The following is a 17,544-nucleotide window of genomic DNA, read 5'->3' as shown; positions in this document are numbered from 1 at the left end:
GGAAATAAAATGGCAGCATATTGTATGTATTAAGCTACGCAAGTTCACAAACTTTTTTATTTCATCATCGACTATTGGCACTCCTTCAATCTGTGGGTTCTGGAACTTATTGGTAGCGCTGCCAAAGTCACACAGCACATAGTGGCCTTTATCATGTAACAGGATGTTCTCCACCTGCAGAGATACAAAATAGAAGCAAAGCCAGAGAAGGATAAAATATGAGTCACATAATGTGAATTGGATGAAAGTGTCTGCTGAACATATACAGTGCATTTGGAAAGTATTCAGACCCCTTGACTATTCCACATTTTATTATGATACAGCCTTATTCTAAAATTGATTAAATTGTTTTTTCCCCCTCATCGATATACACACAATACCCCATACATTTTTGCAAATGTATAAAATAAATCATTAAAAAAAATATCACATAAGTATTCAGAAGAAGATTGGAACCACCAAGACTCTTCCTAGAGCTGGCCGCCCGACCAAATTGAGCAATCGAGGGAGAAGGGCCTTGGTCAGGGAGGTGACCAAGAAGCCGGTGGTCACGCTGACAGAGCTCTAGAATTCTTCTGTGGAGATGGGAGAATCTTCCAGAAAGACAACCATCTATGTAGCACTCCACCAATCAGGGCTTTATGGTAGAGTGGTTAGACGGAAGCCGTTCCTCAGTAAAGAGGCACATGACAGCATGCTTGGAGTTTGCCAAAATGCAAACAAGATTCTCTGGTCTGATGAAACCAAGATTGAACTCTGGCCTGAATGCCAAGCATCACGTCTGGAGGACACCTGGCACCATCCCTACAGTGAAGCATGGTGGTGGCAGCATCACGCTGTGGGGATGTTTATCAGAGGCAGGGACTGGGAGACTAATAAGGATTGAGGGAAAGATGAACGGAGCAAAGTACAGAGAGATCCTTGATGAAAACCTACTCCAGAACCTGCTCCAGAACGCTCAGGACTTCAGACTGGGGTGAATTTACACCTTCCAACAGGACAATGACCCTAAGCACAACAGAGGCAACACAACGCAGGAGTGGCTTCAGGACAAGTCTCTGAATATCCTTGAGTGGCCCAGCCAGAGCCCGGACTTGAACCCGATCAAACATCTCTGGAGAAACCTTAAAATAGCTGTGCAGCAATGCTCCCCATCCAACCTGACAGAGCTTGAGATGATATGTAGAGAATAATGGGAGAAACTCCCCAAATACAGGTGTGCCAAGCTCGTAGCGTCATACCAAAGAAGACTCTATGCTGTAATCGCTGCCAAAGGTGCTTCAACAAAGTACTGCGTAAAAGGTCTGAATTATGTAAATGTGATATTTCCATTTGTATTTTTTTTAAATAAATTACCAAATATTTCTAAAAACCTGTTTTCGCTTTGTCATTATTGGGTATTGTGTGTAGATTGATGGAAAAAAACAAACAATTGAATCAATGTTAGAATAAGGCTGTCACCTAACAAAATGTAAAAGAAAATCAAGGGGTCTGAATACTTTCCCGAAGACACCGTGTGTGTGTGTGTGTGTGTGTGTGTGTGTGTGTGTGTGTGTGTGTGTGTGTGTGTGTGTGTGTGTGTGTGTGTGTGTGTGTGTGTGTGTGTGTGTGTGTGTGTGTGTGTGTGTGTGTGTGTGTGTGTGTGTGTGTGTTATATATAATTTATATGAAAGGAAAACTTAGCCAAGAACGAGATGAGACAGAGGGAGTGGGAGCAGAGTAAGGAGGTGAGAGAAAACACAGGAGAAGGATTCTACTCCTCCGCACCTTGAGGTCCCTGTGGATGATGGGTGTCTTGCCCTGGTGCAGTCGAGACACGGCGTCACATGTGTCACAGAAGATCTGCAGCACCTCTGCCTCTGTGAAGCCTGTCTGCAGACGTTGGTTCATCAGGTTCACCACCTGGCCCCCTGCAGAGATACATCGCTCAGTCTCATTACTGAACACACACACACGAGGTATGGAGCTAGCAAGGTTCCTCAGTACACCCATCTCGCACTCAGACACTCAGTCTCTTGATCATGTAAAACAGTGGTGCTCACTTTTTCAGCAGGGACGCCATTTTTCCCCCCACCATTTTCTTTCTAAAAGAGTTTCTCGTGACCAAACCTCACCCCAAATCTAAATGACAGGCATAAAATCGGTAAATTCATATTTTCACATCAACAAATAACCTTCAATTGATTACATTTTCAAGAACCCCTCCCCCATTACTGAATAATCTTCTTCTAAAACTTGTGTATATTGTCCTACAAAACAACATGTATTCTTAATGTTTTTTGGGGGTGACCCCACGGCAGTTCCCCCGCCCGCACTAGTGGTCATGACCCCAACTTTGAATACCACTGATTGAAAATGCCCACTTCGCAATAGGGGCCTTTATAAAAGAAATAGGAACACCTTACTAATATTGAGTTGCACCCCCTTTGCCTTCAGAACAGCCTCAATTCAACAGGGTATGGACTCTACAAGGTGTCAAAAGCGTTCTACAGGAATGCTGGCCTATGTTGACTCAAATGCTTCCCACAGTTGTGTCAAGTTGGCTTGATATCCTTTAGGTGGTAGACCATTCTTGATACACACAGGAAACAGTTGAACGTGAAAAATCCAGCACGTTGCAGTTCTTGACACACTCAAACCAGTACGCCTGGCACCTACTACCATACCCCGTTCAAAGCCACTTCAATCTTTTGTCTTGCCCATTCTCCCTCTGAATGGCACATGTATACAATCGATGTCTCAATTGTCTCAAGGCTTAAAAATCATTCTTCAACATGTCTCCTCCCCTTAGTCTACACTGATTGAAGTCAATTTAACAAGTGACATCAATAAGGGATCATAGCTTTCACCTGGTCAGTCTGTGCCATGGAACGAGCAGGAGTTCCTATGTTTTCTACACTTTTTGTACATCTACTATGCCTATAACATACAATCACATCATGGAAGAAAACCTGGTGCAACGCAGAACTCAAATGATATGCAAAGACAAGTACATCAACAAAGTCCCCACACCAGTGGTAGGCCCAGATCACATGTCAAACTCATTCCATGGAGAGTCGAGTGTCGAGTTTTCACTCCTCTCTTGTACTTGATTGAGGAATTAAGGCCACTAATTAGTAAAGAACTCCCCTCACCTGGTTGTCTAGGTCTTAATTGAAATGAACAAAAAAAAATAAACAAGCAGACACTAGGTTCTCCATGGACTGAGTTCGACACCCGTGGCCTAGATGGAAGTTAGACTAATAGTTAAACAGAGAGCGCCCTCATGTGGAGTGACAGTTGTCTGGCTTTATTCTTGTCTTTCAACTACACTTGATTGAACACAGACCCTTCAGTAAGCACTCACCTTTACAGTAGTCCATGAGGATGAGCACTTCCCACACATCTCCTCCTCCACAAGTGGTGATACTAGAGTCCAGATAGCCAACGATGTTCTTATGGCCGACCAGGTCCTTCTGCAAGAGCACATGCACAACCAGATTACATTAACAGACAAAGTGAACATTATCATGCCATTTAAGTTCAAGTTCAACTTGATTGTCCCCAGAAGGGAAATATAACTGATAAACAATGTAGTGCAGAGTTCACGGGCCTTCCCGTGTTTTCATGTAAGCAGAAGAGAATAATAAACAGAATAGCTCCCCTCCAAGCATGCCGTGGGAGTGGGGTAATCTCACAGCTACTCACCATGATCTGGATCTCTCGCTTGCACACCTGCAGGTCGTGCTCATTGTTGACATACATCCTCTTGAGGGCACAGCGGAGTCCTTGGCTGGTTCGTACCAGGAACACGATGGCAAAACCCCCTGTAAGAAAGAGAGAGAGTGTGATTGAGACCGAATTAAGGTTCAGTGTTTGGAGGCAAGCAACCATTGGAAAGTCTGAAGTGTTGACAACACCACTCTGTGCTAGGGCTGGCACAATTACATTTTTAAAATAGTTTTAAAAATATATTTTTTATTTTAAATAACAGCTGATTAAAGACAGTACAGCTGGTTGAGTCTGTTTGTGTGGTAACAAAAATGGACTCGTTACAACATGAAACTTTGTTGCTCCTTGCTGAAATAAGCAGGGTGTTGTAGCAAACAAGTCTTCGGTTGCCTAGGCAACACCCCCCTCCCTGCAGCAACAGCAAACATAGAAATAGAATGAATTTAACAGGCATGGAATCTCTAGCCCTGGCAATATGACTGTTAAACTCGCAATGGCTGCCTGGTATAGAATGTTCATTCAGGTTATGTTAACTGATGTGGCACATGCAATGGAATGTATTTTTTATAATGTCAGTTGAGTTCAACATCAACAAATCACAGCACATATTGATGGGTACACCTCTGAATCAGAGGGGTTGGGGTAAATGCGGAAGACACATTTCATTTGAATGCATTCAGTTGTACAATTGACTAGGTATCCCCCTTTCCCTTTACTCCTAGGAGTTCACCCTTCTTCACCTGCTTTTAAATGATATCAAACTAGAGGGTTCATATTTCCCAGTGATGAAGACATGTCTCATGGTATGGTGGGGTATGCTAAATGGGTCAACATTCCTGAATGTTTTGGCTTTCAGGTCCAAAAAGTTACTTTCTGACCACTACCAATGGACCAATATTTATGGCATTTTTTGTTCAAATCCAAAGGGGTGTGGTCAAAATGTGATTGCAATCAAATGGAACGACCCAGTAGTGCTAGTGATGGCAGTAGTAATGGTGGTAGTTGTAGTAATGGTATTGTAGCAATGGGGTTTTCATAGGATCTGGTTTAGTTATAGTGACCTACTTTTGGTGGTTTGTAGGTGTGGAGTTATTACAGCGGATTATAGTGGGTTAGCATAGTAGGCTAGATTGAGTAGTACAACATCATAATCCATATAAATGTGTCTTTAAACTCTCTAAATGTTTCCGTTTGAACATTCTGAAAGTTGTGTGGCAGTGATTTCAGTGTAGTATGTTGAAGCCTGTATTCCACCATTGAAATGAATGAGGATACAAGAGTGAAAGGTTGAGAATGTGACTGCTGAAGCAAGTCACACAAAATATTAAATAAATACTCTTATAAAATGGTGATTCGCGTCCCATTAAAAAACAATATGATTAGAAGACAATGCAAGATATTTGAGTAAAGAAATCGAATAGGCCTAACCATTCGGTAAAATGTAGCATCCATAATAGTGTGCGTAGCACATAGAATTACATAAAGAAACCCTGGAGTAGCATCCATAACAGCATCATTAGTCATCTTTTGCCAACTGCCTTAGTGGCATCATGTTTAATTCCTGACTTTCAGTGCAACTCAAGCCTCCATGATGGCATTGCCCCAGGGAAACTGAAGGCCTGTCTAGCCTAACGGTCTTAGCATGGAATCCACTGTCTTTAGCTAATGTTGATAACCTATCTAGGCTATATGTTATACCATACTGGTGTTCAATTTCAGTGTGTTGAAACTGCAGTGTACATGAGATCTATACAGTGTTGCAGTGCAAGTTGCTGAAATAAGACTTGGGCAGGGATAGGCTACTTCAACAATATGCAAGACACTGACTCTCTCTCTATTCAGCATGTTTTAGACTCAATTCCTGAACAGTGTACACCGCAAAGCAGCACTTCAGAAGGATGGACAGAATAGGCAGAAATCATGAGATGCAATTTGCCTTCGAAACCAACAAAAGCGTTGAATGTGTACCAGGGGTTGGGATAAATTTGAGAATTGAGATGTGCAATTATTGTAATGTATATTGTGTTTATTTAGGCTAGGCTATGCATTTGGCATTTTTAAAGGCTATTTCATTTTTCTATTCTTGAATTATTTCATTTCAAGAACTGATTAAATTTACATAAACTTGAACAAGATGGCTGCTTAAGTTTAAAAATTTGCTGTTTTGAGAGGCGATTTTACCATTTGCACAGGGAGTCAGGAATTAGCCTAATATTACGTCACTTCCTCACATCAAGGCATTATCTGCAGGTTCTTTGGACTTCACTACCAAGTACCCAAGTGATATCCAAACGATCAGCAACTTGATCTGTATGGTCTTGGGTTGTCAAAAGGACACAGATACCAGATTTAAGGTCCCCAATGGACTTTAGTTTAAGAGTAGGCCTACAGATACATCCACACCCCAGACATCTCTCAGTGCTCTTCAGTACCTGAAAATGAGCCTCTTCTCATGTCCATGGTCACACGTTTTAATAAACCATACAACACCCAAAACAGACTGTCCCTGAGTACATTTAATCAGCGCCTCATATGTAAGGGGATTTCCTGCCAACAGATTTACCAAATTAAGCTGCTGCTCAAACAACGACAGAGCTGTCAGTCAAGAGACATAAATCACTGGCAGGCAGCAGCCCTTACACTTGATCATCAAAACTGGAAAACTACAAACAGCATAGCACCTTTGAATTGCTTATCCACCTACATTGAAATGGTAATTGGGCTGGGTGTGTCCGATATTCAAATGTCAGGAATAGGATTACATCATGGCATTGAGTGAAAAATTGACAAATATGTGTCTGCCAATGACATAGCCTACTGTAATGTAGCCATATCATTCTGAAACCTAGGCCTGCCTCTGGTTTAAGCAGTACTGAATGTCATCATGCGTGTAGCAGCTACCTGACTGGCAATGACTGTTCAATGTTCAAACATTGTGGCAGTTTGCGGTCTGACTGAAATGTCACATTTCATGTTCTCAGTCAGCATGGGCATCAAAACATTTCCAAAAGACAAGCCTCGATTCCTCCATCTCACTCACCTTCGGCCACTGTTTCTTCAATAGTGACTTGGTGCCGCCCTATGGTACATGAACGTCCAATTAAATTGCCACCTACATGGCTGGATCCACTGCTACCTCCTCCAGAACCAGGTCCTGAACTGACCAACTCCCGACGAGATGAATCAAAGAACTTCCTCATGATAACTATCAGTCAGATGATGAGGAAATATTATCCTCACTTCAATCAAAACGACGCAGAATGCTCAAATGACGATGCAGAAAGCTCAAATGTCCTTATTTCCAGCGATGTCAGTTTCACAAATGAACTTTGTTTTCTGGACAAGGCCTAAGGTTTGTCTGACAAAGCCAGTCTTGTTGTTTGCAGATGCCAAAAACAGCAGTGATTTATTCACCAGCAGCTAACGTTAGCTGTCAATTATGAGCTATGCCCGAATAACCAGTCTCCCATTTGCTTGACAGACTAATATAGCTATAGAGATAAGATAGACGCTAATATAATTCCGCTAAACCTTGTGCAGTATTCGACTTGCTCATCTTGGAGGAGGACATTTCTCCATCAGTGCAGCTATTCAGGGGGTTGTGGGTCCCTCCATCTCCGCGGCTATCTTAACGTTATGACATTTCATGTAGCTAAGGTTATCCTGTAAAAATTATGTCCGTTGTAATATATCCCCGGTAAAACGTGCCAATATTACACGATACTTCCATATTCAATGTCGTTCAGCAAATAATGATTATTTCCAAGTATGCTACAATTCATCATCTAGCCAGCTAGGCTACCAATTAGCCAACGTCAGCTAGCTTACTGCCACGAACCGCTACCTAGCTATTTCGCAACAGGAAATGCCTATCAAAATGACAGGAAATGGTAATTCCGAAAATGTACCAATTGTAGCTACTTTCGATCTCAGTTTGGTTTGATAGCTCCCTTAGAAAATATAGATAAGATATAGCTAGCTAGTCAGTTAGTATATGTTAGATGTACGCAAGATATACAAGCTTCGGCTACTTCGACCACACCAACATATCAGCAGCTGCCTGCTACAGCCCTTAGCCTACAGCTTTACTGCAGTGGAGTCATGGGATCTGTAGTCATGAGGTCTGTAGTGAGGGGGGCACACTGGTGGCATTGACTGGTGGGGGCGCGGGTGAGCAGCCACTAGGGAGCATCTCTCAAATGAATTCATTTAATTAACTTTTTTCATTAGTATACTAGAATATGAGAATGGAATAACAGGCTATTTTCCTCTTGAAGCATAATAATACAATCAATACGTTTGTGGTGGAGAGAGAGAACAAACAATATGGTACACGAATCACAATTATCTACAATCACAATTAAGAATTGTAAAACATTTTTTTATAATAATTAAAAGAGAGAGAGAGAGTGTGTGTTCTTCACTGCAAAATATAATGTAGCCTGCCCTAGTGTAACCACAAAGGGGTGGGACCGAAAACTCCTCTTTATGCCATCCACTGTTGCGTTTTAACGACCGACGTTCGCAGAAGAGAGCTTCCTTTCGGTCTTCCTCATTTGAAAAGATAGGTCGTTTTTACTGTCTATAGGGTAAGTAAACATTTGTACGTAATTTTATAGGTTGAGGTTAAACGAGAAATATAGGCTCGATGTGTATTGTGTTGTTTTTAGCTAGAAGCTTTAGAATACCTACTATCTGACACATTCAAGGGTGTGTCTCGAACAGAAAATGAACTTCAAAAGTTATTATTCCGTTGCTGGCCGCCAGCAGACAGACATACATCGCCTCCTGCAAACTATATACTTATTGAATTGGGCCATAAGTTACAATCACAAGCGGGGCAACTTGGAAACTAACAATTAACTTTAAGAACTGCGTTGCGTAACAATGTCTCCATATTTACCAAAGGTTTGTAGAGTCTGCGCAGTTGTTACTTTGAAAACTGCATTTCATTGATTGCATTTACTTCAGTGGGCTAATGTAGGTTACTAATATAGGCCTATTGATGTAAAAAACTGATTCAGAAAGGTGTGACTTTAGATCTAGTAATGTTTTGATATGGCAGTGTGACAGAGGCAGGGGTCAAAAGGGTTCTTCTTGTGCCAGGTATTTCCACCCCAAACTGAGCAGATGTAGACAGTACATTTCTGAATGAGTTGTCATCCTTGGCTAATGAAGAGGCACAATATGGACAACACCCCTGGACTAAAAGGGACAACACCCCAGACTATAAAGAGGCTGTCTCCTATTAATATAATAATTAAGGACATAAACTATATTGAGTGACACCATGAAGTAAATAAGCTCTGACCAGAGATGCATTTTGTCCGATTTGGATTTTGGGGGAAGTGTTTGTCGGCTAATTGTTTCAGTTGGTAGAGGTGATTTTTTTTTTTTTTTTTTGGGGGGGGGGGGGCGTGTGTGTATGGTAATGAAACATTAATGAGGGTAATGAGTATTTAACCCAGTCTTTCCTACTGTGAAAGCCCACCACATTGTTATTCTCCACAGAGCTGGTTTAGGTAATGTAGAAACAGGACCATTTGCTTTTGATCAACTGACCAAAGTAGGAATTAACAAATGTATGTAGATGGTCTGTTTTGTTAGCCCATCTTTATTTGTTACTCAAGGGTCAGCGGTATTGTATGGATAATGGTAACATAATGCGCATCTCAGGAAAAATGCGGTATGTGCATTTCTGAGAAATAATATAACTGTTTTTCTTTCGATAGCTTTTCCCATCTCTCTTGCTCACGTTTGGAAACTCTATCTCACTGGCATAATGGCAGCGGTAAGTCTCAGCTCCCAAACGTGTCTACTGTAGTGTGAGTGAACTAAATGATTGTAGTGTTCAACATTTTCATACATTTGCATGATCAGATTTACATTTGTTTGTTTTCGTCGCTTAGTATTGGAAAGGATTTACTTATCAACAGTATGTTCATTGTAGCTTGCATAAAACATGTATGATGTACTCTACCAATGAAATTGTCCAATTCAATTTTTACTGCTGTAATCCTACTGACAGCACAGACGAGAGCTTTTTGAAAGTAGCAGCCACAGTATACTACTGAGGCAGTCTGACATATAGGCTACACCTGTACATAATAAATGTGCGTTGCTGTTACTGAACAAACACACACGGATCTGTTGAGATGTGCATGTGTGTACGTATAGCCCAGGGGTACTCAACTCTTACCCTACGAGGTCCAGAGCCTGCTGGTTTTCTGTTATTACACACGCACCTGGTGTCCCAGGTCAAAATCATTCACTGATTAGAGGTGAACAATGAAAAAAATGCAGTGGAACTTCAAGGTCCAGAGTTGAGTTTGAGGGCGATGGCCTACGACTCAAAGTACAATATCCAAATGGTGTTGGATAGTGACTGGATAAATGCCAGCTGCTGAATTCATAGAGAGTTATATGTATGCCATTTTAATATTTGCCACTGCAGATTGGCAACCGTGGAACTGTGACTGAAGCCGCTGGCTTCAAGGTAGAGGAGGATGTAAACAGACTGAGAGGAGCCATGAAGGGGGCTGGTGAGTGATCCCAACATTCTAAGCGATGACTAGCTGTTTGTTTCTATGAACAATTCAGACATTACGAAAACAATTTTGGATGAGTATGGTAGGATCACCTTTCTACTGATAAATAGGTCTTTATTCTAAAATAGTTGTACGTCTTTCCTTTCAATGAAAGCTTCAAAAAGACCTTCCTGTTGAACAGTATGCTACCAGTACTTTCACATCAGTTGCAATTATTCTAGAACTCTCTACAGGCCCTCTACACGGGACTGTAGTTACTTTCCATTTCTAAGACCTCATTCATTCCTCTGTGTGGCCTGGGAGTCATTTCTTTCCTTCTCCAGTATACTTGACTCATCATTTTTTCCACCTCCATTTTCCTGATTATTTTTGCCTTCTGTTCTAGTCAAAAGTTACTGTAGGATTGCATAATCTTTGCACCTGTGTTATATTTTGTGTCTATGCTTTTTACACGTCTATGCTGTAGGGATACAACGCAGAAAATACAATGAGCATTGTAAGAAGACAAGTTACATGCCGTTAAACACAAGCCTAAAAGATAGTATACAGCCTGTGCAATTTGTTTCTGAATGGGTGAATCTTAGCTCCACATTCGGGAATGCTGATGCTGTTAGCTAGACGTAATAGGTTTCACCTGATTCTAGTGTGAGATGCATTAGAAACAGATGGCACATACACTGAGAACCAACTGTGCCTGTGGGACCAGAGTTTTTCCCAGGGTGAGAGAGGAGCTTGGAAGCCAGAAGTACAGTGCCTTGCGAAAGTATTCGGCCCCCTTGAACTTTGCGACCTTTTGCCACATTTCAGGCTTCAAACATAAAGATATAAAACTATTTTTTTTGTGAAGAATCAACAACAAGTGGGACACAATCATGAAGTGGAACAACATTCATTGGATATTTCAAACTTTTTTAACGAATCAAAAACTTAAATTGGGCGTGCAAAATTATTCAGCCCCCTTAAGTTAATACTTTGTAGCGCCACCTTTTGCTGCGATTACAGCTGTAAGTCGCTTGGGGTATGTCTCTATCAGTTTTGCACATCGAGAGACTGAATTCTTTTTCCCATTCCTCCTTGCAAAACAGCTTGAGCTCAGTGAGGTTGGATGGAGAGCATTTGTGAACAGCAGTTTTCAGTTCTTTCCACAGATTCTCGATTGGATTCAGGTCTGGACTTTGACTTGGCCATTCTAACACCTGGATATTGGTAGAGCATGGCGCTTGTAACGCCAGGGTAGTGGGTTCGATCCCCGGGACCACCCATACGTAGAATGTATGCACACATGACTGTAAGTCGCTTTGGATAAAAGCGTCTGCTAAATGGCATATATTATTATTATTATTATATTATATGTTTATTTTTGAACCATTCCATTGTAGATTTTGCTTTATGTTTTGGATCATTGTCTTGTTGGAAGACAAATCTCCGTCCCAGTCTCAGGGACAGAGATCTTTGTGTAGCGTAGCCTAGTGGTTAGAGCGTTGGACTAGTAACCGGAAGGTTGCGAGTTCAAACCCCCCGAGCTGACGAGGTACAAATCTGTCGTTCTGCCCCTGAACAGGCAGTTAACCCACTGTTCCCAGGCCGTCATTGAAAATAAGAATGTGTTCTTAACTGACTTGCCTAGTTAAATAAAGGTTAAAAAAAGAAAAAAAAGTATTTTGCAGACTCCATCAGGTTTTCTTCCAGAATGGTCCTGTATTTGCCTCCATCCATCTTCCCATCAATTTTAACCATCTTCCCTGTCCCTGCTGAAGAAAAGCAGGCCCAAACCATGATGCTGCCACCACTATGTTTGACAGTGGGGATGGTGTGTTCAGGGTGATGGGCTGTGTTGCTTTTACGCCAAACATAACGTTTTGCATTGTTGCCAAAAAAGTTCAATTTTGGTTTCATCTGACCAGAGCACCTTCTTCCACATGTTTGGTGTGGCTTGTGGCAAACTTTAAACAACACTTTTTATGGATATCTTTAAGAAATGGCTTTCTTCTTGCCACTCTTCCATAAAGGCCAGATTTGTGTAATATACGACTGATTGTTGTCATATGGACAGAGTCTCCCACCTCAGCTGTAGATCTCTGCAGTTCATCCAGAGTGATCATGGGCCTCTTGGCTGCATCTCTGATCAGTTTTCTCCTTGTATGAGCTGAAAGTTTAGAGGGACGGCCAGGTCTTGGTAGATTTGCAGTGGTCTGATACTCCTTCCATTTCAATATTACCGCTTGCACAGTGCTTCTTGGGATGTTTAAAGCTTGGGAAATCTTTTTGTATCCAAATCCGGCTTTAAACGTCTTCACAACAGTATCTCGGACCTGCCTGGTGTGTTCCTTGTTCTTCATGATGCTCTCTGCGCTTTTAACGGACCTCTGAGACTATCACAGTGCAGGTGCATTTATACGGAGACTTGATTACACACAGGTGGATTGTATTTATAATCATTAGTCATTTAGGTCAACATTGGATCATTCAGAGATCCTCACTGAACTTCTGGAGAGAGTTTGCTGCACTGAAAGTAAAGGGGCTGAATAATGTTGCACGCCCAATTTTTCAGTTTTTGATTTGTTAAAAAAGTTTGAAATATCCTATAAATGTCGTTCCACTTCAGGATTGTGTTCCACTTGTTATTGATTCTTCACAAAAAAATACAGTTTTATATCTTTATGTTTGAATCCTGAAATGTGGCAAAAGGTCGCAAAGTTCAAGGGGGCCGAATACTTTTGCAAGGCACAAGTATGTATGTCCAACATCCAGGTTGAAATCTGGAGTTCTTTGTAACTGTGTGATATCGGGGAGATATTTAGGATATTTCAATGGTGATTGATGCCGTTTTATCAACAGCAAGTTATTTTACCTAATGGATCAGTATAATGTGAAGGTATACAGTAATGTAACCCTGTGATGGTTTCTTATAGGCACGGACGAGGCAGCTGTCATTGAGGTCCTGGCACGTCGTAGCATTGCTCAGAGGCAACGCATCAAGGAGGCTTACAAGCAGACCGTGGGGAAGGTAAGTGTTCTACTGACTTATGCTTGTCTTATTACATTTCTCATATCACCGTTTGAATTATCAGACTATTCTCAAAACCTTCCAAAATCTACACACCACCAGCTCCAGTAATTGGGGGGGGGGGTGTGTATTTAATAGTTCATAGTGACAGGAGAGTGCAGGGGTTGTGTAAATGGTAATATTTATCATGTGATCAGTCATGGATGGATATACTACAAAGCAGGATCATGGAGTTAGCCAGCTAACTGGCCTAAATATTCTGAAATAACTTGTGCTTTTTTTAAAGATAAGCTTGAAATGGGCATTCTCTAATTGACTCAACAACCAAAAACACATGTCTAAGTTTTACTTTCTTAATGAAGTGGAAAATCAACAAATATTTCTGGCTATTTAAAAAACATTTTTAGCTGGCTAACATATTGATGTTATAGTATACCCTTCTGGTGTGTGGCTTTGTGTGTGTGTTTTTATGGGTGTGGTGGTGTCTGGTGTTATTGGTGACATTGTGCAGACAGTTGGTGCCTCAGGTTGATCATTAACTCTTATACAAAGATGGTTATGTGTTTCAGAGAATAGAGAGAAGCTTGTCTACATGAGGGTTGAGGTTAACCTGATTTTTGTCAGTCAGGACACTGCACTTTGTGTTTAAGTGAAGTAGGGAGATTATAGAATGACAGGCCCCATGTCAAACGACAACTAAACTTGACATTTTAAAACTAAAAGGGAAGTCTGATCAATGTCTACTCTATTGACACTGTTAGATAGGAGCTGGCACAGTCTGGCATACAATAAATCATTGATAAAGTTATCTAAAAGGTCCCATGAATGAGGAAGCTTGCCACAGGGAAGGACAAAGATTGCTAGTGGAATCCTCCTGGTCAGAAACAGTGAGTCATACAGTGCACGGGGACGCCCACAGGCAGGCTCATAAAGAAGCTAAATGTGTCTACTACAAACCTTCTGTGTACAGCTCTTTCGCAGCCACGCCCTTCTGGAAGCAGACTCGTATCTGGAAAGTCTGAAGCATTTAGTCTGACAGATTAAACATTTTGAAAGCTTTGTTTATCACCTCTGAGATACGAGTGTAATGAGAGAAGTAGTGTATGCTTACTTGAGCACTAGGCAGGAGATTGTGTCAGTCGGGGCCCATTTTAAATGTCTGTGTCTCTGTCCCTGTAGGACCTGACCGATGATCTGCAGGGAGAGCTGACGGGGAACTTTGAGAACGTGGTACTGGGCCTCCTGATGACCGCTCCTGTGTATGATGCCTACGAGCTGAAGAACGCTATGAAGGTCAGAGGTTATTACTGCTAGAGACACCATCACAATGGGGATTGATGTAACGCTTTTCAATAGCTATTGACATTGTATCGGGCTATTCACCTCATCCACAACCCATAAATGTGTTGCATCACACTACTCTTTGAGGTACTTACATAGCTCTCCACATCTCTATTTTACTGAATGCTAGGGTGCTGGAACAGAGGAGGCTGCTCTCATTGATATCCTTGCCTCAAGGACGAACGCTGAAATTAGAGCCATCACAGCGGTGTACATCAAAGGTAGTAGCTACACACACAGCCTTCCTGTGCCATGTATTGAGTCTCCACCTGTAGAAGAGGTATCGCATACGGTGTATGGTACAAGTCAATACTTTAGTATTGATCACTGTATATGAAGAGGAAATCTGATCCAGGATATCAGTGTCTCGCCCTCTTGAGAGTGTACGGGCAAACGATGAATCACATAACATGAACACAATGCATGATATGAATGATTTATTAGTGTCTTCTATAGAGCAATATTCAACTTTTGTTGCCGGCCATAGCTTTTGACAGGGTGTTCACAAACCGTTTCAAGTGTTGTGTGTTATAATTGCAGAGTCAGATCACTGACTGGGTCTAAGGTCATTCTTAACTCCTACTTTTTGCTTAATTGTGTGTGATGGCAGATTATGGAAAGAACCTGGAGGAAGATATCGATGGTGATACTTCCGGAATGTTCCAGAGGGTTCTGGTCTCTTTGCTCACGGTGAGAATAGACCGTGACAATATTGAACTCTCTGAATACACACCTGGTTGACCTTCATATTCCAACAATCAAAGGAAAGCCAACCGAACTACAGTACATGAATTGTTGTAAAGGAAATAGTCACTCTCCCTTCACTTCATCACTTGGGTACAATTTAACACATAATGGATGTTTGTAGTTTTCAGAGGCCTCTTATGGCAAGGTAATGGTCATGTCATTGTCTGACTCTTTGCTAACATGGCCTCTGTGTCTGTCCTGTGACTGACAGGCGGGGCGAGATGAGAGCAACACTGTGGATGAGGCCCAGGCTGTGAAGGATGCTAAGGTGAGAATATGGACCCAGAGAGGAGGTGACCTGGCTCTGTCTATCTCGCATAGTAGCACATGCTGGGGTATCAGGATCACCCCACGGTTAGGAAGATGAACAGTAAGATCAACTTTAGACATAGTTTTAAAAACATAATCTCACATCAAATATGTCCCAAAACAGTCAGTGTTGGGAGATTTTCTGTTTGGGTTTGTGAAGTACTTTTGCCGTGGGTTCTCAGGATATCTACGAGGCTGGGGAGGCTCGTTGGGGAACAGATGAGGTCAAGTTCCTCACTGTGCTCTGTGTGAGGAACAGAAATCACCTACTCCAAGGTATTGTCCCCACAAATATTTCAGTGTGTATTCATTTAGCAGCGGGACACCCCAGTGGTACACTCCCAAAATATTTTATCATAATAAAAAAAGAGATATTTTTACATTTCTGTCGAGACTCACGTTTAAGATCCGAGTAACAAGTTACACATCACCAGAAGTGACCTTCTCACAGTGTACTTGTTTGTTTATTATGCTTTACACTTCTCTTCAGTTAAGATACTTACTTCCACACTGACTTTGGCACAAAATGTAATGCACAAACACTGTTCTGCTGACCTGTTCTGGTTATTTCAGGAACCAACATTGTCATGTGCTTCTTACTCACTACAACAGTATGATTGATTCCATATCTCTCTCTCTCACCTCATTGTCTCAGTGTTTAAGGAGTATCAGAAGATCTCTGGGAGGGACATCGAGGACAGCATTAAGAGGGAGATGTCTGGCTCTCTGGAGAATGTCTTTCTGGCAATAGGTCAGACGGATCCAATTTGTTTCAGTGCCTCTTGTAATAATGTACCGAAGACTGATAAGACAGAGTCCAATCAGTTCTGATGAAAATAAGCAAAACTTAAGCTTGCTGAGCTATCATGCCTGATGTATCAATCTGATTTATTTTTTTGCAGTGAAATGCCTTAAAAACAAGCCAGCATTCTTTGCAGAGCGGTTATATAAATCCATGAAGGTAAAGATTTTGAAATTGAGACTTTTATTAACACACCTCCCATGGAGGTGTTATATCTGTTTACACTTGTGGGTTATCAGACTGAATTCATCAGAATGTTGACCGCTCCTTCCCTCCTGTCTTTTCAGGGTCTGGGAACTACAGACAGCGTACTGATTAGAATCATGGTGGCCCGGGCTGAGATTGACATGTTGGACATCAAGGCCGAGTTCTTGAAAGCGTACGGCAAGACTCTCCATTCCTTCATCAAGGTGAGACCCTGGTCACGAGAGATGAAGTACTGGTTTGTCTCAGTAAAAGTTAGATTTGTCCCCATTTCTTTCTGTTATTTTGATGTAATCTGAGTGTTTCTGTATTGTTTAGGGAGACACATCTGGAGATTACCGCAAAATCCTGCTGGAGCTATGTGGAGAGTAGGACGTTGAACATCTAGGACATCGTTCAGCGACGACTTCACTCTGCAACAACACCATTGGTGCCTCTACTATCTTCTGTTTCCTTTGCTTAAAGGTCTCTCAATATCCTCTGCTCTTCTGTAGCCAGAGCATTTTAGACTGACCATGATGCCTTTTTTCACAGTTTGTAATACTGATTAAACCAAAGACAGGTGACATTTTACACCTGCTTGCATTCTCTTTATTGATCCCCTGTTGCCACATCTTAGGAAGCATAAAAGATGGACCTTTTGGACCTCTGCCTCTCAACCCCCATCTCAGCAGAAAGCCATCTTCATCTCTTACTGTTTGAAGTCCATTTAATGAATTCGTTTGGATGGCTTGTTCGTTGAGTCAGCTCAGTCATTTGATTCAATTACCTTAATTGGATGTTAGTCTGATTTGGAAGGCAAAGTATGTCGTCATCGTTGTGCCTAGACCCTGTCCTCGCATTTCAAGGCTGCGCTGAGACTTTCACTCAGGTAA

At 41.7% G+C, this 17,544-nt stretch overlaps 2 protein-coding genes across 12 annotated transcripts in view; one reads left to right on the top strand and one right to left on the bottom strand.

Moving 5' to 3' along the window:
• LOC124048826 (AP2-associated protein kinase 1-like) overlaps positions 1-7,794 on the bottom strand; it is a 29,535-nt gene extending 21,741 nt beyond the window's left edge. For all 11 annotated transcript variants that reach the window (XR_006841315.1, XM_046369935.1, XM_046369940.1 and 8 more), the window contains exons 1-5: positions 6,752-7,794; positions 3,688-3,806; positions 3,347-3,455; positions 1,768-1,910; positions 53-174 (exon numbers count right to left, since the gene is read on the bottom strand). Coding sequence is in view for 10 of the 11 variants with exons in the window: in XM_046369935.1 (XP_046225891.1) it covers positions 53-174; positions 1,768-1,910; positions 3,347-3,455; positions 3,688-3,806; positions 6,752-6,911 (653 nt within the window). In the remaining variant the exon portion in view is untranslated. The remainder of the gene's footprint in view (positions 1-52; positions 175-1,767; positions 1,911-3,346; positions 3,456-3,687; positions 3,807-6,751) is intronic.
• A 400-nt stretch (positions 7,795-8,194) lies between these two features.
• Positions 8,195-17,242, top strand: LOC124048834 (annexin A4-like). The gene is made up of 13 exons (XM_046369952.1): positions 8,195-8,300; positions 9,444-9,502; positions 10,166-10,253; positions 13,172-13,266; positions 14,446-14,559; positions 14,738-14,828; positions 15,218-15,297; positions 15,566-15,622; positions 15,846-15,939; positions 16,319-16,414; positions 16,566-16,624; positions 16,753-16,875; positions 16,988-17,242. Exons 2-13 carry the CDS (start codon positions 9,494-9,496, stop codon positions 17,039-17,041), a joined length of 960 nt encoding a protein of 319 aa, XP_046225908.1. The 5' UTR covers positions 8,195-8,300; positions 9,444-9,493; the 3' UTR covers positions 17,042-17,242.
• Positions 17,243-17,544: the final 302 nt, after the last annotated feature.

Source organism: Oncorhynchus gorbuscha, linkage group LG11, assembly GCF_021184085.1.
Source record: "Oncorhynchus gorbuscha isolate QuinsamMale2020 ecotype Even-year linkage group LG11, OgorEven_v1.0, whole genome shotgun sequence".
NCBI classification, from domain to species: domain Eukaryota; kingdom Metazoa; phylum Chordata; class Actinopteri; order Salmoniformes; family Salmonidae; genus Oncorhynchus; species Oncorhynchus gorbuscha.
Note: the sequence above shows the minus strand (reverse complement) of the source record. Positions and strands in the feature narration are given on the sequence as shown.